We start from the raw sequence: 21,320 nt of genomic DNA, 5'->3' as shown, positions 1-21,320 counted from the left end.
GCAAACATGTGTGTTCAGCTGCACACACTTCATGTTACGGCACTTTAAGATAAAGTGCCTCCGTCACTTCGTTGGCTTTCGAGAATCGTTCATCGCAACCCTATAAAGTAAATGGCAAAGTGGCGTTGTCCCTTACGCATACTTGCAAGGCTGCTGGGTGGTAAATATTGCTGTGGTTTCTCCCTGCTCTCTCTGCCTAAGGTTGAGCTGTGCTCAGTGAGCCAATAGAGGTGGGAGGTGGGGGGGGGGGGGCTTGATGAAAGAGAGGCAGTGAAGACCCCCCTGGTGAACAGACCGGGTAACTAGAAAGGAATTCTTCCTGTCGAGCACAAATCATTCTAATGGGAGACCACTGCTCCCTAAAGGTATCAAACCGAAGCCATTCCATGAATACTAGTTGATAATCTCACTTAACAGTGCAGCTGACCTGGAGGTAGGCGAGCTCTTCCAATGCTGTTATAGGAAGAGAATGTAAGAGGCTGCTGTATGTTGAGTCAGGCCAATGGTTATCTAGCTCAGCATTGCATGCACTGACCGACAGAGGTTCCCCAGTGATTGAGACCTGCAGATACAAGGGATAGAGCCTGAGACCTTCTACATGCAAAGTTAGGGCTGCCATATATCCGGGTTTTCCTGGACATGCCAGGCGGATTTTCAGCAAATGGGCAAAATGTCTGGGAAAACCTGGATGTATGGCAATGGGGTTTATGCTCAACAACTACAAAACGAAACAAAACTTTGTCCAGATTTTCACTTTTAGGAATAGGGCAACCCTATACAAAGAGGATGCTCTTAACCACTGAGCTTCAGCTTTTACCCCATACGGTGCAAGGTACAGCAATGCTTTGACTAAACGGGAACAGCTCTTAACTTAAATATCAGAAGCGCATAAGGACAAATTTGTGCGAGGGGGCAGAAATTCTTATATGAACTAATTCTATTGATTTATCTTCTTACTGTACAGTATTATATTTCTGTCTGGCCTTTTTTGGTTCTTTTCCCTCCCACCCACCTACCCACCCCACCCACTCACTCCATTTCATTTTCCCAATAAACTTGTGCGGTAGGTAGGTCAGGCTGAAAGATAGCGATGGGCCTAAGGTCACCCAGTGAGCTTCAAAGCTGAGCAGGGAGTTGAACCTTGGTCTCTCCAGGCCTAATTGAGTTCATTCCCCATCGGCTTTATTGTTTCTTCTTCACCTGGGGAAGAATCAGCTCAGCAGGCTGTGCAGTGGAGGTTCATAAGGTTCATAAGGAGGTCTGTGAGGAGAAAGTGGGGAGAGTGTTGTGAAAGTCACCACGTTTAAACCAGCCCTGTCTCGTTGCAGCTAGTGGAGTAACACTGAGCCAAGCTGTAGCAAGGATTATTAATACAGTGGTACCTCAGGTTACATACGCTTCAGGTTACATACGCTTCAGGTTACAGACTCTGCAAACCCAGAAATAGTGCTTCAGGTTAAGAACTTTGCTTCAGGATGAGAACAGAAATCGTGCTCTGGCAGTGCAGCGGCAGCAGGAGGCCCCATTAGCTAAAGTGGTGCTTCAGGTTAAGAACAGTTTCAGGTTAAGTACGGACCTCCGGAATGAACTAAGTACTTAAACTGAGGTACCACTGTACCTCTGTATTGCAAGGGCACATGGACAGCCTTTTTTTCTTAAAAGAGATGGTAAATGCAGCGTTACAAACTTATTTATTTAAAGTCATTTTGCCTTGCTGTTCAGCTGAGGGGGAAATTCTCATGGTGGATTACAGTAATCAATAATAAGATGGTCTCTGCCCTCAGGTTGCAGTCTAAAAGACATGACATAAAAGTAAAAGGAATTATGAAGGAGGGCGGGGGGAGGCAAACTCTACCACTGCTTCTTACATCACCATCACCTTACATTACCCTTATTGATTCAGTGGTGAGTCCTATTGAATTCAGCTGGACTTATTCCCAGGGAGGTGGTGTTAGGACTGCAGTCATAGTTACCAAGTTATTACAAGTGTTCTTTTCAGTAGGGAAAGTTGAAGCAAGCACCATGCACTTGCTCACATTCTTGCCAATGGTTAGTCCTCCCAGCTGTCATGGTCTTCTTTCTGGGAGGTAAGGGCAGAGCAGCCTCCAAGTGGCCCCTTGGCTCCCTCAAAACTGGGGGACTGAAGGGATTATGGTCTTTAAAATTAATATGAAATCGGTACATCAGAAGGATATTATACTGATGTGCTGAAACAGAACTCAGTGCCACAACCCCTGCCATGAGGGCTGGTAGTGAGGCACACAGAGCGGGCAAATACTCAGGATGCTAATTCATCACCTGCTAAATTCCCCACTGGCCTGCATGGTTCTCCCCATTTTATCCTCACACCTTTCTTATAAAGGTTCTTTCACCTTGCAGGCTTTTCCTGCAAGTAGAAAGTTAGCAGAAAGGTTTAGCCTAGTCCTCTCCCAATTTTCTCCTTGCAGGGAGGTTTGTGTGTGTGAGAGAGCATTCAAAAGCAGTATTTTTTACCTGCAGCACTTTGGTCCATCCCCATGTTATTATGCTGCACACCTCGATTCAGCCCCATGTCGATCTACAAAAAACAAACCACCAGGCGGTTGAACCCTGTTTTCTCCCAGCTCCCATTCTTACTCCTTGAGTACAGAGCCACTTCTCCTTTACAGATGCAAAGTTTATTCGTGTCAATGTTTGCTGCCTGCCTGCTTTTCCTCCCAGAAAGAAGCTCAAAATTCCTAATAGTGGCAGACCTCACCCCGCCCCCACTAACAGCAATAGTAATAATACCAGCAAATAACAATAGTCCAAACAATATGAAAAATTATTCAACAAAATATAGATTGAGCACAATTGCTATGTAGGATCAGGGTGCCCAAAATATACTGTGATGCTTCAGGTTCATTTGCTTGCTTTCCAGATTATACATTGAATCACTTTTAAACCTTTTTGAATGGTGCTAAGTATTTTGTTGACAGTTTTGGGTTGGATCCCTACTTGTGTGAGTGGAAATACACCTCTCCAATGTCTCCGACACACACACAAATGCACATGTGGGTCTTGTTTTCCCTGATGGGGTCTTTAAAGCAGCATATTATTGAAGTCTACTTGGGCAGAGCTAGTGCACAGGTGCATAGGAACCTGCCTTTTACTGGGTCTAGACTATTGGTCTATCTAGCTCAATATTTGTCTACACTGGCTGGCAGCATCTCTCTCCCAGCTCTACCTGGAAGTGCCAGGGTTTGAACCTGGACTTCTACATGCAACGCAAACACTCTTCTACTGAGCTATGGCCCACTCCGTTGCAACACAGTCAATAAGAGTGCTGGAGACCTAGGTTCAGGGTTCCCCCTCCCCTCACTGGGGTCAACCTAACCAACCTCCCAGGGTTGTCATGAAGCTAAAGGCCAGGGGAAGAGCCATGTATACTGCCTTGGCTAGAGGGAAGCTGGAACATAAATATGACAAATAAAAAGGCAGCCTTTTCCAGCCACGAACATTGAGGGATCTCTGAGGTGCTTACTCATGTGCCACACCCGACCTCTTCCTAGTCAAACAGGTTGTCTCTCTTGGTATGTTGCCGGTGCCCTTTCTGGCTTCCCACAGATACGCAGAGAGCATCCCATAAGATGTCACTGTGAATTAAAACATTCCAAAGGAAGTGATAAGAGAGGGGGGAGCATGGTAAGTTGGAGTCATTATTAGTCAGAGCGCGATAAGGCAGGGAGACGCTGGGCTTTCCAAGAGATCTTGTTTCACACACACCTCCTTTTTCATTCTCTCGGGGGTTTTTATTATTATTAAATGAACATGATAGCTGAGTTGAAAAGTGCGGTTGGAATGTGGCAAACTCTTCCTGTAAAACCTGTTGCCTTTCGATAGCGTGCGCAAGGGCAGAGGGGAGGCTGCTTTTCAGCAGACTTGACCAGGGAGCTGCAGCTGTGAAAGTCCTTCCTTCCCTCTCTCTCTCTCTCCCCCGTGCCAGCTGCGTCCTTCCTCTTGCGGGACACCCATCACCAGCTCTTCTCCTCCCTTGCCCCCTTGTGTGAGGAGGAGGAGGAGGAGGAGGAGGAGGAGAGAGAGCTGTGGAATGGGGAGGCAGCCTCCCTGGCGATAAAAGCTGATGATGTCAGCAGTGTGTCAGCGGAGGGAGGCAGCCAGCCTGTGAGACAGGGAGTTACACCTAGCTAAGTGTCTGAAAGTCGGGCAGAGGAGTTGAGACAGGAAGTTGCCCTGCTCACTAGGTGGAAGGAATTTGAGAGGTTGGTTGGAGAGGGGAGGATTTTCCTAAGCATGTATTGTTTTTGAAAAGCCAAACGCCGCACCACAACGGCGCTTTTGAGATATGTGGATATGGAATAACCAAAATCCTTCAAGAAATCAGCTCCGACTAAGAGACCCAGGTAAGCACAGAGGATCTTGCGCCCGGTTTTCCACTACAGCTGCCTTCCTTTTCTGCCCTGTGGGTGAAGTGTTAGTGTAAGGCTGCATGGTTTTGCTTTTCCAAAAGCTGGAGGGGGAAGGAGAAAACTGTCTGTATCAGGCTGTGACCCTAAGTGTATCTAAGTGGGCATAGTTCAGTTTAAATTAGTCAGGCTGGTGCCTCATAAAGTGTGTAAGATCAGAAAGTTAATGAGCTTACAGGTTTGACTAGCTGTTGAAATCATCTCACAGGCTGAAAGGTTTCAAATTCTCTTTTGATACTTCTTGCCTGGGTCAAATTTATGTTTTGTGATAGTGAACTTTCCAGGGTTTGCTTCCTTGCTTGCTTGATAGATGCACAATATTGTGAGGCTGTTTTATGCACATTTTTTAATGCAATGAGAACTGGGTTGGTCAGCAACCAAGGCTGCTGAAACATTCCTGTGAGCCAGAAACAGGGTATTTTTTTAAAGCACGATCACATCTCATGTGTAGCCTCCTTTTCAACAGAGAAGTCTAGTAAAACAATCATAAAGCACAGTTTGGGCAAAGGCACAGTTTGGATCCAGCGGGATTTCTGAAGATGAAAGGCTTGCAGAAAGAGTGGTGCTTGGTTCTTCCATGAACACATGTGAAGGATTGGGCCTTATTTATGGCATGAGATAAGTGCATTTAAAATAAATTTTAAAAATTGTAATCTTTGATGTTTTTGAAGTGTATTGATGCAGAGTGCTGTGGACGACAGTTTGTTTCTCCACTGCAATGGTACACAGCAGCTTATACACACATTCACATATTGTTGTATACGTGAAGAATTAAATGTCTCAATGAGTAGGCATGGACTGCAGATTTGTTTGGTGCATACACAAAGTGTGCTCTTCATTGAAATGAATCCTGTGGATGTTGATACTAAAGGTCAGTTCTGCTGTGTTGGAAGGAATTTCTTTGCAAAAAAAAAAAGTGTGCATAGGATTGTAGCCTAAGGACTTGGCATTCAGTGGGTCCTATGCACACTAACAATGCGATTTCTATGCATGTTTATTCAGATGTTGGACTTACTCCCAGATAAGTGTGTATAGATTGCAGATATTCTTGGCAGTAAACCATATTGAACACTGGCACTTACTCTCAAGCAAACAATAATAGGAGCAGAATGAAAAGTTGCAGTTGTACTATCTCACAGAATTGTAGAGTTGGAGGGTACCCCAAAAATCATCTAGTCCAACCCCCTGCAATGCAGGAATCCTGTCTACAGCCATCCCTGGGTGGGCTCATACCACCAACCTTCTGGTAAACAGCCAAACACCCTCGCCCTTTGTGCCAGAGGCACCCAAGCACAGTTACTGCAGTGTATGTGTTGATGAACAATAGCATTCATAAAACAAAAGCAAATAATTCCACATGGGAGCAGAAGTTTGGTGGAACCTGGAAGTGTGCTGCATTGTCTTTCATTTCAGTTTGCCCAATGTGTAGAGATGTTCTTTTCTTAGTTTAATATCAACCCTTTAGCACCGTCTCAGCTGCTCCATCAACATCAGCAACAAAGGACTTTATAGCTAAATCACAGTATTGACCACACCTGTCTAAACTCATTGCCTCCAGATTGACCTTTGGTGGGCAGGACAGCTATGAAAACTTTTTTCTAGCGCTCCTTGAGGAGAATTTTAGGAAGCTGTGCCACTTCCTTCTGCAAGGTCTAAGCAACTAAGAGGGCAGCTATAACCTGGTAGAGCATGAGACTCTTAATCTCAGGATTGTGGGCAAAAGATTCCTGCATTACAGGGGGTTGGACTAGATGACTCACGTGGACCCTTCCAACTCCACAATTCTATGATTCCAAGAGAGAACTGGCTGATAAATTAGAAAAAGGTGTATTTGCGTAGGTCGGGTATAGAAGGTGGCAATTATTTATGGACCATTGGCATTATTCGATATGGAATACTGGCTGGGCCTATAGCTCCGTGGCAGATCACGAACTTCTCATGGAAAAGGTTGCAGGTTCAGCCCCAGCAGCTCCAGCTAAGGCTCAGAGAGAACTCTGTCAGAAATCCTGGAGACCTGTCGCAAGTCAGTATAGACCAAGGATAGGGACCCCACGGTCCTCCTGATGTTCTGGAACTACAGCTCCCATCAGGTGGTCATGGGTGATGGGAGTTGTAGTCCCACAATATCTGGAGAACAACAGGCTCCCTACCACTGGTGTAGACGATACTGAAGTAGATGGGCCAGTGGTCTGACTCAGCATAATATAGCATCCTGTGTCCTATGACCATCTCTGGAAAGGCCAAGGCTCAGTGGCAGAGCACCTCTGGCATCAGTGGTTCAATCTTGGGCATCTCCTGGTAGGGCTGAGACCATGCCCCCCCCCCCTGAAATACTGGGTAGCTTCTGCCTTGCAGTGTAGATAATGCTGAGTTAGATGAACAATTGACCTGAGTTGGTATAAGGCAGCTTCCTGTGTTCCTAATAATTCGCTAATCTTCTGACTGTGGTAAGAGAGGCATTTTTGGAAGATCATGGGGAGACTCCTGCCCTCTTCCTTGCCATGTCCTGTTCACATGCTCACTCCAGTTTCCTCTTTCTCCACCCTCTGCAAGCCCTACTTCTTCCCCGTTTGTTCCCTATTCTTCCACCACTGTTTCTTCCTGTTCCCATGGAAAGCCGGCATATGGAGCTGCTTTCAAGAGCTGTGCAACACCTCTTGCGTTGTCTGAGGCTTCACGAAGAGGCCCCCAAGGCATCGCCACTGCTGCCAGCACCGGGTGCCAAACTAATTCAAATCATAGCGTCAGCAGCACTGCTTCCAGGGCCTCTATCGGCAATATGAGTAAGGATAAAGTTCACATGCCCCTTTTGGGTGTGTGTGTGTGGGAGGGATGTTGAATTCTCCCCAAGGTTACTCTTCACTGTCCCTTTGCAGTGAAATCGCTACTAGTCACCATATCCCAGAGAATACTGTTGGTTTATTTGTTTATTCCAGGTTCCATAGTTACTTTTGACTGGACTTAACCGTCCAGGGGTCCTTTACCTTTACCTTGATGCAGTTAGAAATCTCACTGCTTAGCATCTGTTCACAAGGCCACGTGAAATTTGAGGTGGGGGGGAGATTGCTTTCCTTCTAGTATCAGCTCAGTTGGTTAGAGCATGGTGCTGATAACACCAAGGTCACAAGCTCAATCCCGCTATGGAACAGCTGCATACTCCTGCATTGCAGGGGGTTAGGCTAGATGAGCCCAAGGGTCCCTTCCAACTCTACAATTCTGCGATTTATCTCTTACACTATAGAATGCATGCATCAAGCCTGCTGGGCTAAACTGAAGCATGAGCAGAGGCTCTTCAAAGGAAGCTGCTTAAGAGACCTATGCAGCCTGATACAGTTCATGCTTGGACACAAGCAAGCCTCTGGATTCCAGGTTGTTGTCGTTGTTTGAGTGGGTGGGGATGAGTGGGTAGACTGCTGTTGTCCTCATTTCCTACTTGTGTGCTTTCAGAGAGAGCGGATTGGCCACTGTGGGAGACAAGACATTGGACTAGATAGGCTTTTGGTCTTACCCAGCAGGGCTCTCTGTGTGTTCTTAATTTTAACTGAGTTAACTGAGTGTGGCTTATTTAGCTGTGCCTGCACGTAGCCACAGCTGGCTTTGCAGCACAATCCGGCGCATGCTTGTTCAGAAGCAAGTCCCACTGTGCCCAGTGGTACTTACTCCCAAGCAAGTGTGCACAGGAAGGCAATGAACGTCTTTACTGAGCACAAACCATAGAAATGTTATCTGCGTAGCCCACGGGTGCCTAATGTTTCCCATTGATAGCTCCCATTTCACAGAGTATGCGGCCCACATACTGTGTCATTGTGGTGTGCTTGATGAATCTGCACATTGTAACACTCCGTACTTTTGTCTACATGCTCCTCCACTTCTATGCATCTGGGAATGGTCCAAGTAAGGCATTAGGTGTCTCCAAACATGTTTAATTTTACCACACTACTTGAGTTAAACCATGGCTGGAGAGATCATAATTTTGCTCTGTTATTTACAAACAGTCCAAGCGAAACTTAAATGCCTTCCTTAATTTCTTCCCCCTAACCCCCATGCCTCTTTTTTTTATTTTTCATGCTAACAAAGTTGTCTGTGAGAATTGCATACTGCAGATGGATTGCACTTTCATTTCCAACTGAGGCTCAGTTAGGGTGAGCTCGCCAATCCCTCTTTAGCTCATCGATCTACAATGGATTTTTTTTTATTAAAAAAAGCTAGACAGGTGCACAACACTCACTGCCCCAAGGCAAACGAGACGATAATCTCTGTGATTCCCTGTTTCCACTAAGTACAGAGGGGGCGAAATGTTGCGCATAGAAAGAGAATTGTTCTGTAGATGCATTGAATTTTTCTTTCTGAGCCTGCAGAAGACCGACAGTTTTTGTGTGCATGTCCTGTATCGTTTGGTGGTTTCTCTCCTTCCTCTGCTCCCCTCTGCCCCTCTTGTTTTCTGCGTCAGTGCAGCATCACTGATTGCTTAATGCATGTTCTTTTTTTATCATTATTGCAAGTACTGCTTGTGCACTGCCTGTGTAGAGCTTGTGAGTTTCCTATAGGCATTTGATTGGGCACTGGGAGAACAGGACACTGGACTTGGTGGCCCACTGGCCTGATCCAGCAAGGTTCTTCTTCCTACCCTCTTACGCCTTTTATGAAACCATCTCAAGGCAAACTCCACCAGTTGCTGGATAGTGGTGCACCGGCAACATCCCCAGTCTGTCTCTTTGGTCCAGCATGTTTTCCTTAAAAGGACTTCATCTGCACCTTGTGGGAGAGCAATCACATCACTCTATCTCTTGGATGCTGTCCATGAAATGAAGTTTTAAAAAATGAGCCTGTGCAGGACATGGAATCTTGTGGTTTCAAACCTCTGACACCAGGGGTTTTTAACTGATGGGTTCACTCCCCACTCCTACTGACCTGACGTGCCACTCCAAAGCATATCAGGCCTCTTTGGACATGTGGTTTACCCATAGGGAAGTGATATATGGTGGTCAGAGGGGGAAAGGGAAATTACTTTTTGTTGTTTATATTAAGTCTGCTTTGGCTCAAAATGAAGAATGCCTTTAGTTACCCTCCCCAAGACAGCAGTGTTTGTTAGACATAAATCCCGAAATTGGTTCTGGGTTGGAGGATGAGCAGAGGATGGCAGAAGTAAGTAAGAGACGCCACTACCTGAAGTTAAAACACACTTGCAAAATGCAATTAGCTACGTACTGTTTATCATGACGTGGTCCTTTTAATCTTACAAATGCATAGTGAGTTGTTGTTTTGCACAATTAATCCTTTGCTGTAATTTGGGTTTCTTTGAAATTAAAGTTCTGTGGAATATAATTCTTAATAATGTGGCTGGCTCTTAAATAATTGTCTTTCTTGTTTTGCTTCTCTCACTCTTCCAGTTATTCCAATGGAAACAGCTGGAGAATCTTTATTTCCGTGAGAAGAAATTTGCTGTTGAGGTTCACGATCCCCGTAGGTAAGCAGTGTGTTTGTGTGCCATATCCAAAACATTCGTTTGTCATGCAGCTGAACCCCTGGGACCTAAATCCATTGCACTGAACACCACAAGTTAATGTTTCGCCGCATATATGGCTAAGCTTGCATTGCTTGTGCCATCCACAGTATTTATCTCTTTGGCGGCACAAAGCGAACATATCACAACCCTTCTTTTCCCTTTTAGCACAAGTGGGTTTCGGTCACCTCATGAAAAGTTGCTGCGTGCACCAGTTTTATAGGACAAATAAAACAAATTCTGGCACACGCTGTAAAAACCTGCTGGGAAATCGCTACAGGCCTGAATCCACTGGAAATGTCTGCTGCAAATCTTCTATGTAAATAAACGAGAGATGTTTAGTATGCGGTTGCAGTTGTGCCTAAATAGCTTGGGCACAATATTTCTAAGACGCCACACTTGCTTGCTTGTATCTAAAATTAACCTAAGAGTACAATACGAAATACATGCTTTAATTGTGACTGCTGTTGTTGCTTTTTTAAAACAACAACAACTAAACATTCATTGTTTATACCACAAAAATTCATATGAACTGCAGAGGTTAACAAAATCCCAAGTCTACACAGTCACACCATAAAAACCACAGGGAGCAGGGGATGAGTATGTCAGGGAAGCTTAAGAGTGCATCCCTATGCATGGCTAATCCAAAGTAAGTTGCATTGAGTTTTGCGTGACTTACTCTCGGGGAAGGATGTAATGTTGCTGTTGCATTGATACACATCCTTCCCTGAGATGTCCACAGGAGGATACATTTATTTAGTAGGGTCTTTCTAGAGCAGGGATAGGGAACCTGTGGCCCTCCCAGATGTTTTTAGATGTCTTGGGATGACACTTCTCAGCATCCTTGACCACCGGCCATGCTGGTTGGAGCTGACGGGAGCTGGCATCCCATAGCAGACCTGGTGTGCTTTTTGGAGACCTGGTGGAAGTGGTGGGTGGACCAGATCATTCTCAGCTGGGCTTGCTTGGGTTCTTGGAGCAAGCACTGGTCTGCAAGGAATGGGTGGGGCAGAAGGGAGAGTTGCAGTCATTCATAAAAATTCTGCCTTTCTGCAGAGGCTGGACAGGCATGCTGTTGGCACCCTGCCTATGTAGACTGATGACAAAGATCTGGTTAAAAAATAATCTGTTCATGCTCTGAAGGAGGAGGAGGAGGAAGAGAGGGGTCAGACTGCTTCATGTACATCTCGGGAGTGGTTTTGCATTTGTGACTCAGTTCTCTAACAAAGAGGAAAGTAAAAAAGCCTGGGTGTAACAGAAACCTTTTTCTCACTGAGGTGGCAAACCTGAGTCTGGAGTATACTACTTCAGATTGCAGATCATAATGGGTGTGTGTGTGTCATGATAAAATACTTCTCCATGCATAAACTCCAGGTGGTGGTGCTGGCTATTGGCTTTCCCCACCTTAGTGTTACCCTTGTAGAGATCAATAGGGAGGATGGGGACAAAACTTGAATTAGTCGGCTCTACCTGCCATTAACTCTTGCTGTGGCGCTGTGGGTTAAACCGCAGAGCCTGGGGCTTGCCGATGAGAAGGTTGGTGGTTCGAATCCCTGCAACGGGGTGAGCTCCCATTGCTCGGTCCCTGCTACTGCCAACCTAGCAGTTTGAAAGCATGTCCAAGTGCAAGTAGATAAATGAGTACCGCTCCGGCGGGAAGGTAAATGGCATTTCCGTGTGCTGCTCTGGTTCGCCAGAAGCAGCTTAGTCATGCTGGCCACATGACCCGGAAGCTGTACGCCGGCTCCCTCGGCCAATAAAGCAAGATGAGCACCGCAACCCCAGAGTCGTCCGCGACTGGACCTAATGGTCAGGGGTCCCTTTACCCTTACCTTTACCACCTACCTTTGGCTTTCCTGCCTTCCACCCTACCATTCCCAAATGGGCAGCTGCAACCCCTGGCTTAGCCCAGGCAATGCGTTTACTAGCTTTTGAGAACTTGGTCAGATAACACCCAAACTGAAAACAGGATTTTTCATTATTTGTGGGGAGGGTGTCATCCTCACCAGAACAGAGTTGTTATGTGACTTCATCTGAACTTTTATTTCTTAATTTTTGAAGAAACAGCAAAAAACGCTTTACGTAGCCTTTTTTTTTTTTTTTAATGTTTTTAGAATTTCGGTGTCACGGAGGACTTTTGGACAGAGCGGCCTCGTAGTGCAAACCTGGTATGCGAACACTTCTCTGATCAAATCCATCTGGGTTATGGCAATCAGTCAACATCAGTTTTACTTGGACAGGAAACAAAGCAAAGTAAGTTACCCGTCGACAAAGGAATGTTTAGTTGCTGAAAATGCATAGTTTGTCTTTTGCATCAAAAAAAAATACCTCAAGAGAGATTATATCTGACTTGCAAATGAGGCCACAACACTATTTTCTTAACCACCTGCTTGCACATGTACCTGTATTAGTCATCTGTGTGAACACACCAGACAAAAAAAAGCCAACTGTCTTCTAATTTGCAAATACTCCCATCTCATGTCCTGATGGTGAGATAGGCACTTGGTTGGTCTGTGTAAGGAGCCGGTTGCTGGACTAGATCTTTGGTCTGATCCAGCAAGCCTTTTGGGATCATAGGAAACTGCCTTATACAGAGTCAGAACCAACGGTCCATCTAGCTCAGTATTGTCCACACTGATTGGCAGTGGCTCTCTAGATTTGCAGAGAAGAGTTCTCTCCCAGTCCCACGTGGAGATGTCGGGGATTGAACCCGGGGCCTTCTGCATTCAGGACAGATGCTCTACTACTGAGCCATGGCCCTTCCCTTAAGAACTCTTATTCTGTTCCTATATTCTTATTGTTATTTATACCCCGCCCTTCCCGGTTCAGACAACTGGGCTCAGGGCAGCTAACAACAAATTTAAAACACTTAATTGTAAAAGCAGCATAAAACACAGTATAAAAACATGTATAACAATAAAATTCAAAAATCAATTTGGGGGAAATCCATCTAATAAGCATTTGATAGTCACCGGGGCTAGCTGGCTGAATTAGTCCTACGAGGAGGCCAGGGGAGAATTAGCTGTGGGGTCCCAGAGTGGGTAATCTTCAAAAAGGGGAGGGAGAGGGAAGAGAAGGGAAATAAAAGATCAGGCTGAATTCAAATTAAAGGCCAGGTGGAATAGCTCTGTCTTACAGGCCCGACAGAAGGAGGTTAAATCCTGAAGGGCCCTAGTCTTATGGGACAGAGCATTCCACCATGTCAGAGCCATCACTGAAAAGGCCCTGGCCCTGGTGGAGGATAGTCTGACTTCTTTGGGCCCAGAACCTCTAAACTATGGTTATTCATGGACCTTCAGGTTCTCTGCAGGGCATACCAGGAGAGACAGTCCCGTAAATATGAGGGCCCTGTGCCTAGGGGGCATTTTTATTTATTTATTTTTTACTGCCTGTTTTCCCTTCTGTTCGTTTTGAGCCTCTAATAGATAGTCAAGTTGGCTTTAGTGATCAGTGCCCAGAACATAAGTTAAATAGTGAGACAGCATGCATGTAGCTCTTGGAGTGGAGCAAAAGGCCATCTTCTATTTCCCTTTTGTTTGGAGTCTTCGCTAGGGCTAAGCTGATTGTACACGATCACTCACTTTTGTGTGTGTGTGTGTGTTTAAATTGTTCTAGGCAAAAATCCCCTCAGCCAGAAGCTTGGACGATATTGCAATGGACTTAACAGAGATGGGAACACCGAAGGTTTCGAAATTAGCCACTTTGGAAGCAAAGAGTCAACTTATTATGGCCAGCAATGGTAGCCTAATCTCCTCAGGTAACACATATTGTTTCAAATGTCTTCTGTTTGGAGTCTAGGTGTCTGTATTATGTAACTCAGTTGCATGTAGTACAAAGAAAATATGTCTTTCCTTAACATGGGTGAAATTCTACTATATCACGCATCCACAATTGCTCTTTTATAACACACACACACACCACAATCGAAACAAGAGAAGTCAGCCTTTCTTTTCCCTGAGCTTGTGCTGATTTGGCAATTTTCTCTCACCCTTTTTATATCCCACTGCATAAAACAACTCTAGTTTCCTAAAACAATTCATTTCTGGCTGTTAACATGCTGCCCTATGGAACCTAGTTCCTTCGCGGTCATAATAGTCATCGTCTTCCATCCCCTGCAGCCCCCCTTCTGCACAGACTTATGGTGAGGGAAGCAAGAGACAGAGCTTGCGATCTCTAAATCAGGTCTCACTGGAGGTAGATTGTTTTCTCCCCTGCCCCTTTTGTTGTCCTGCAATTCAAATTCTACAGAATTCAAACTGTAAGAAGTGTGCTTCACAGGTGTGCTGCAGTCCACCCAAATGAAGCTTGCAGACTGCTAGTTGTCCACATTCCGCAGTTGGGGAAGCCTTGGTATAGACCAGCTTTCTTCCATCTTGGGTTCCCGGGCATCGTTGGAACTACAGCAACTCCCATGATCCCTGAGCATTGTCTCAAGTAGCTGGGCTGGGATGCTGGGAGTTGTTGTCCAACAGCATCAGCAGGGCCAAGGTTGAAAATTTCTGGTGTAGTCAACACCACTCCTGCAACACAGGTTTACCTAGGGCAATATCAGGGCAGTCAGGTATAGTTAGTACCTTCTCCTTCCTGCCCCACCCAAGTGACCTACAGAGGCTTCCTGTATGTCCCCTTCTCCTTCAGCATACTCTGCCCTTAGGTGCAGCAGCCAAATTGCTGCCCTATATTCTGGGATTTGCAGTGCAAAACGAAAAGCCTAGCTTTGCAGGATTGCACCACTTTGTCCATGAATTCTCTATAAAACATGTACATACCAGACGTCACCTGTATGCACATTTAAAGCGTTGTTTGATGATTAGTTCCTCCTAGTGGTACAGCAATAAAACTGCTAGCACATTTGCAAAGCTAAGCAGAGTCCTGTGTGGTTTCAGTTTGGATGGGGGACTCGCATGTTGAGATTCCTGCATTGCAGAGGTTTGGACTAGATGACCCTTGGTGTATTCCTTCCAACTCTACAGTTACAATTCTGTGCGATTCTATTGATTTATGTGCAACCCACAGATCCTGCAACAAATATGGAAAATCTGCTTGGAAGGAGGATTCTAATTGAAAGGTTCAAAAGGTCAAATTGAAGTGCACTTTTTTTTTGGCACAGTAATCCATTTTACGTAGATTTGATGCATGTTTGCCTATCTTGGCTGGCAGCAGAGGTTTTCCCTTCAATTTAACTCTAGTTCTGTTGTGTCCAACTTTGAAAAGGCCACCTTTAACTAAGAAAAGATGTAAGATGTTAGCCATCCACCCCACTTCACCCCACCCAGCAGCTAACTCTTTAAGTCCAAAAGGAGGAATGAGTTTACAAATCATTGGATCTTACAGGGTCTCAAGATTCAGAGGCCAGCGAAGAGCAAAAGAAAGAGAAAATATTGGAGCTGAAAAAGAAAGAAAAGCTTTTGCAAGAGAAGCTTTTGCAGAAAGTTGACGAACTGAAGAAAATCTGCCTGCGGGAAGCGGTGAGACCTGTTGCTTGCTTTTCTTTAGCGTGGGTCCAGGACAGGGCTTGTAGCTCAGGGGCAGGGCTTCTGCTTTGCATGCAGAAGGCCCCAGGTTCAACCCCCAATATATCCCAGGTAGGGCCAGGAAAACTCTTGCCTGAAACTTCAGAGAACAGCTGCCAGCCGGGGTTATCAGTAGTGAGCTAGGTGAACCCAGCGCTCTGAGTGCATGAAGCAGGTTCCTATGATGTCCACCCTCATTTTTCCTAATACTGCTTTTCTTCCCCTCCATAGGAGCTCACTGGGAAAATGCCAAAGGAATACCCCCTGGGCACAGGAGAGAAACCACCTCAGGTCAGAAGGCGTGTAGGCACAGCCTTCAAATTGGATGGCAACCTGCTTCCCAGCGAGGAGGTATGTGCAAGCCCCGTTGCAGGTTTCACTTACTTTACAAGGCTGTAAAACGTGTGTCATTGGGACCATCTCCCAGATGCTGTGTCTTATGTTGGCTTCGCTGTTCGCAGCTTCTTGGTTTTGGTTTGTGTTGGGTCAGTGAAGGGAAATCCCAGATAGGGCGATTGCTGGAAATCTGTGTAGACATGTTCTGAAACAAAGATTAAGCCTCACTTAATTATTTATGTGCAGAATTCAGCCCTTGCATAATGGCTTTAAAAGCTATCTGTCCTCAGTAAAGATTTAAATATTTAAATTGCTGGGAATTTCGGCCAGTAGTTTCACTAAAGCGTTTAACACATAGGGGCGTGCTTAATAGATTTTGTTCTGCCAAATTACATTGTGGTTGAGAAACTGCACTCATTTTACCTCTCCTGGGAAGCTGGGAAAATGCACATACTTCACCTCTCCTAGGGAGTTGATAACTTGGGGGCGGGGGTTCCTGCCCCATAAGGGAGGGTGAGGCTCGAATTCTGCACTTGCTACTTCTGTAGCTCTGACCTGAACCTCTTGGTCTGTCCTTCAAAGTTGTTTCACATTTACTTTGAGAAATCCTTAATACCCCCATATTCCTCATGGATTTGAAAGGCAACCATTTCTGTTGGCTGCCAGATACCATTATGGTGCCAACTCAGAGCTAATATAGGAAATGATATAGGGACATTGGCATGCTGGAATACAGCCCTCTTCACACATGACTGCAGAGTGGAACCAAGCCAAAGCAAGTTGCATGGGTTTTTGTTTTACCCAATTGGCACTCTGTTAAGGAAATACTCAGAGACTGGCCCTCACCATGCATGCTTGCTTTATGCACGTAACGTCCCCTGTAATGCGTAATCGGGAGCAGTTCCTATGCTAGGAGCACTAAAATAAGCTCCAAATTTGGGGTTTCAAACCCCGTTGCCACATGCAGCTACCCCCACTTCACAATACAGGTAACTCACTACTTGCGCACGTTTAATTTGTGCAGCTTTACACTCTTGGCGGAAGAATATTAAAAAATAAGAAAGGGGGTGGAAAAATAACTTTGGCAATCCCACCCGCCATTGAACTCACAGTGTTTTGACTATACGCGATTTTGACTTTATGTGCGATCCCTGAAACGTAACTCCTGCATCAGTTGAGTGTTGCCTGTGCTATAATTTTTACCCCCTTTAGAAGGATTCTCCCCTCACCTACAGAATCCTAAAGCTATCCTACCCTACCAGGGATGGATTGGGTGGGAAAGACATAGCTAGAGTGCGATTTGGCACTCTGGCTATGGCTTCCTCCTGTTTGTTCACCATTCACCCTCGATTTGCTTGCACATAGCTTGCGTGGTGGGTAGACTGTACTGAGCATTCATTCTGATTTCTTTTTGGGGCAGTTACATGACACAATGAGCATTCATCCTGTTTTCGCTTATGGAGGTGTTTACATGTCTTCCCATTAATCATTTGCTCTTCCCACACTTTTCAGTGCATTTCCCCACCACTTTGCAAACGTTAAATGTGCAAGCCTAAAGTTCCAGTGTGCTCTTGAATTCCTCCCACAGTATACTGACAGTCTGTAGGTGCATCCTGTGTTGACAAGCATTTATTGGGCGGGGGAGACACAAATCATTTGCAGTTCTGACAAACAGCTAAAGTAATCTTTTCACGGCATGTATGATGCAATTTATGATTATGTTGAAGGACTGGGATAATGGCAACTAGGTCCCCCATGTTCCATGCTCAATCATAGTATAGCGAGGTGGCTGCAGAGGCTGCCTGGGGCAAGAGCTTAGCTTCTCTGGGTCTTGTTTGCCTTAGATTGATGCTTCTTATATAAGATACGGGAACACTCTTGCCAAAGTCACAAATATGTGTTGTTTGGAGAACTTGTGGAAGTCAGAAGCAGATTTTCTCTTTTAGAGAAAGATGGCACGTATTCTGGTTTTCACCTTATCCTTCTGTATTTCAAACAGTAACTTGCCCTGAAGGCTGGCTGGCTTTTACTTTTTTGTGGCTAATGGGTTATTTACACCTCTCTGTTAGTAGGATCCCATTCCCTTATGTGAGGATAGCAGAAACCGAGGTCCTTGTTTGTATATATGAACATGAATGCTTTTGAAGCATAATTGTCTGGTAAATAATAAGGACTGCTTTGGGGTTTATGTGTGTGTGCCTCCTTTCATCTGGTCTCTTCATAATTGTATACAAACACTGAGTAATGAAGCTTCTAGCATTATGGGCATCATTATATTGATGTTTACACCTTGCTAACCCTTTTGTAGAGAAGCCTGGCAAGAGGTTGTCCTTAGCATAGCAATGCAAATGCATTACTGGCAATGGAGAGAGTCTGGTGTTTAGCTTTTGGCAGATGTTCTGAAAACGGGTGTGAAATGTTGGCCTTTTATAAATACCCTGGCTTACCACAGCAGGCCACCCAGTGCTACGTACAGATGAGCCTACAAGCCCTCCCTATTCTTTGTTGCACATCCTGAAGTCAATTGTTTTTTGTTGTTCAAACCTCAAAAGACCAAAGACTTGGCTTAAATTCAGGTTCCAAAGTGGGAAATCCCTATTTTATTTTACTTTATTTTGGCTCCATAGGACCCAGCTCTGCAGAATCTGGAGAGCAACTTTTTCATACAGCAAAAGATGGTGGAAGCCGTGAAGAAACTTTCCAGTGAGCCAGACCTATGCAAAAATGTGAAGAAGAAGAGGAAACAGGAGTACATAGAGGCAGTGAAAAAGCTTCAGGAGATTGAAAATTCCATTAATGAGTATAGGATTAAGTGTGGAAAGAAGCCTACACAGAAATCAACCCTGACTTTACCAGGTAACAGAGATCTAACAACATTCTTATGAGGATGGGGAGGTTGTGGGGGGGGGGGAGAATCTGTTTTTCAAGTACTTTTTGTTGGGTGTGTTTTTCTCTTGTGGAAGAAAAACATGGTTTTGATACCAAGGGCAGGCAAAGATGCAGTCGTGCCCAGCAGAAACTAGAGCCTCTGCGTTCAGCAAAGTCTGGAGCTTACCTGTAATCTGACTGCCGTGTTTTATGTAAGATGTGGTTAAAAGGGAACAGACTCTCAAAGTGCAGCACAAGCGCTGGCATGTTTGAGGGAGAACGCAAACCAACGAATTGCTGTATGTCGAAGGGCTGGCGGCATCTCCCAGCCGAAACTAGTGTGGTACCTTGTTCTGTTGAGTATCGGATGCTGATTTTAGCAGAAATTGTTGTGTGATCTCTTGGCTAATGCTGGGCGCATTATGAATCAAGCACATAATTAAAGCTAGGTCTTAAGACGTGTAGGTTGGCAGCAAGGGGAAGGGGGGGGGTGTAGATGGTGTCTGGTTGTGAATTCCCAGCAAGATAGCAAGAATGAAGCGTGCATAGTTTTATATGTCAGTTGTCTTTAAGAGTTTGTAAAGTAACAACGTTGTAATGAGACAGTGCCTATATAAGAGACCCATTGTGAAAGAGGATTGTAAGGTGCTTGTAAACACTGCTTTTTTTCTAAGAGCTGCAATGATGATTTTAGAGGAGGCTGCTCCCCCTGAACAGGGGACAATCTAGGGCCAGTTGTATAATGCACAGCAGGGTGAATAAATACTGGCTAGATGATGCACAGCAGTCATCGTCTGCCCAGGGGCTCTTAAAAAAAGAAGAAGAAGCTCCTGAGTCCCAAATATGGCTTTTGAGAAGTCCAAATTAGGCCTCTTCAGTTTCCAAACCAAGTTGTTCCAACTAGCCCTATAGCTGCTTCCCTTTGATGTGCCACCATGCCGTCATTTCTACGCACAGCAGCCATTTTTACAACTGCATGTATGTTCATGTAGCTGTGAGTAGCTGGCAGGGCATCTTTTATTACCTGTAGATAATAACGTGACTTCAGTATTGCATCTGTGTGTCTTTCAATGAACTGAAAATTTTAAGTCAACAGAGTACAGTAATGGGTTGGATGCAGAGACAAGCAAGAGGAATGCTTCTTGTGCAGTGGGGATTTCCTGCCTCCTTTGGAAATTCTGTTACAGCCCCTTGAACCTCCTTGCATAGGATGAGGCATACGAGATGTAACCAGCTATGTTCTTAGATAAATAAAGTATTCATGTATCAGTTCATAAATTTCAACGGAAGTAACTCATAAAGTTCAACAAACGAACAAAGCAGAAGACCCAGTGGATCAGATCATTCTCTAGTCAGTTCATGCATAAGGTCCATCTGTGTAATGGTGTCTAGTCCATCTGTCTGTTCATAAGGTCCAAACACATATGAGCTTTAACTACTGATGAAGCCCAGGATGGCAAAACAAGGCCAATATTCTGGAAATCCTTGTCTTAGACCCTGTGAAAGGATTCTGTGGAACTGTAACAACCTTTCATGTGGATTGTTTGGACCTTATGAACAGACAGGTGGAATAGACACCATTACACGGATGGACCTTATGCATGAACTGACTAGAGAATGATCTGATCCACTGGGTCTTCTGCTTTGTTCGTTTGTTGAACTTTATGAGTTACTTCCGTTGAAATTTATGAATTGATACATGAATAATATATCTTATGTATCTAAGAACACAGCCAGTTACGTCTCGTGTGTTTATTGAGTATGCTTTACATGACCATAGGTTGGTTTGTTGTTTTTTTGATAGGATGGGGTATGGCAGGCTGCTGAAGCAGGATGGGGTGGGGGCGAGAGGAATTTGGCACGGCTGCTTTAGGCACACTTGCACTATTTTATCTATGAGACAAAAGTGGCCTGGTTTGAGTAAGGATGGCATCCTGATGGCCCCTTCCATTCAAGCATATTACCCTAGGCTGCCCTGGGAACTGATGCAGAGCCATGTGTTTCACCTAGCCGTCAACACCTATGTGCTGGGCAGACACGTGGGAGGAGGAATGCAGGAAAATGCATGGGTCTGAGTGGTTGGTCCAGAGGTGGTTCCTGCATTTTGAAATGACACTGAAATGTACAGATGAGAGCTCCCTGAAATGACTCAGGCGTTGGGAAACAAACCGGATCAGGCAGGAGCATGAAGAGTACAATTTAGCACAGTTTATCAAATTGAAGATTAAGAGGATTAGGGTGATGGTGATTATGGCACCTTCATGGGGAGAAAATGGCTGGATACCAAAATGGACTCTTTAATCAAGCCAAGGAAAGCCGAAAAGGTGCAAGTTGCTGGGAGCAAAAGCTGGACAATTGGCATGGGGGCCAAGCTATGGGTCAGTTTCAATGTTAGTTGCCTGCCAATGAAAGCCAGTTCCTTCTGTATTCTGCACTGTAGTTGACTAGCAGTTTCACACTGACTTGCAACTGAACCATGTTATTTGCCCAGCAGGCCTGCACAACTTGCTTATCTGACATCAGTATGATTTCTGGCATGCTGTTGGCATCCTCTCATCTCTGATTTTAAAGCTAAGAGTTTGTACTTCACCCTTTGTATGTAATGTCACATAGGATTGTGGCAAGGGGAGAGAAGGAGAAGAAGAAAAAACGCTT

The 21,320-nt window shown here is 45.0% G+C and overlaps 1 protein-coding gene across 8 annotated transcripts in view; it reads left to right on the top strand.

Annotated features, from left to right (window-relative positions):
- The window catches only part of FRMD4B (FERM domain containing 4B), a 234,606-nt gene that overhangs the window by 197,117 nt on the left and 16,169 nt on the right, over nt 1-21,320 (top strand). For all 8 annotated transcript variants that reach the window (XR_014507531.1, XM_083424796.1, XM_083424795.1 and 5 more), the window contains 6 exons: nt 9,836-9,912; nt 12,063-12,201; nt 13,564-13,705; nt 15,283-15,416; nt 15,693-15,812; nt 18,425-18,653. Coding sequence is in view for 7 of the 8 variants with exons in the window: in XM_083424796.1 (XP_083280922.1) it covers nt 9,836-9,912; nt 12,063-12,201; nt 13,564-13,705; nt 15,283-15,416; nt 15,693-15,812; nt 18,425-18,653 (841 nt within the window). In the remaining variant the exon portion in view is untranslated. The remainder of the gene's footprint in view (nt 1-9,835; nt 9,913-12,062; nt 12,202-13,563; nt 13,706-15,282; nt 15,417-15,692; nt 15,813-18,424; nt 18,654-21,320) is intronic.

Source organism: Podarcis tiliguerta, assembly GCF_965153285.1.
Source record: "Podarcis tiliguerta genome assembly, chromosome: 2".
NCBI classification, from domain to species: domain Eukaryota; kingdom Metazoa; phylum Chordata; class Lepidosauria; order Squamata; family Lacertidae; genus Podarcis; species Podarcis tiliguerta.
The sequence above is the reverse complement of the archived record's forward strand: the minus strand, read 5'-3'. Positions and strand labels throughout refer to the sequence as shown.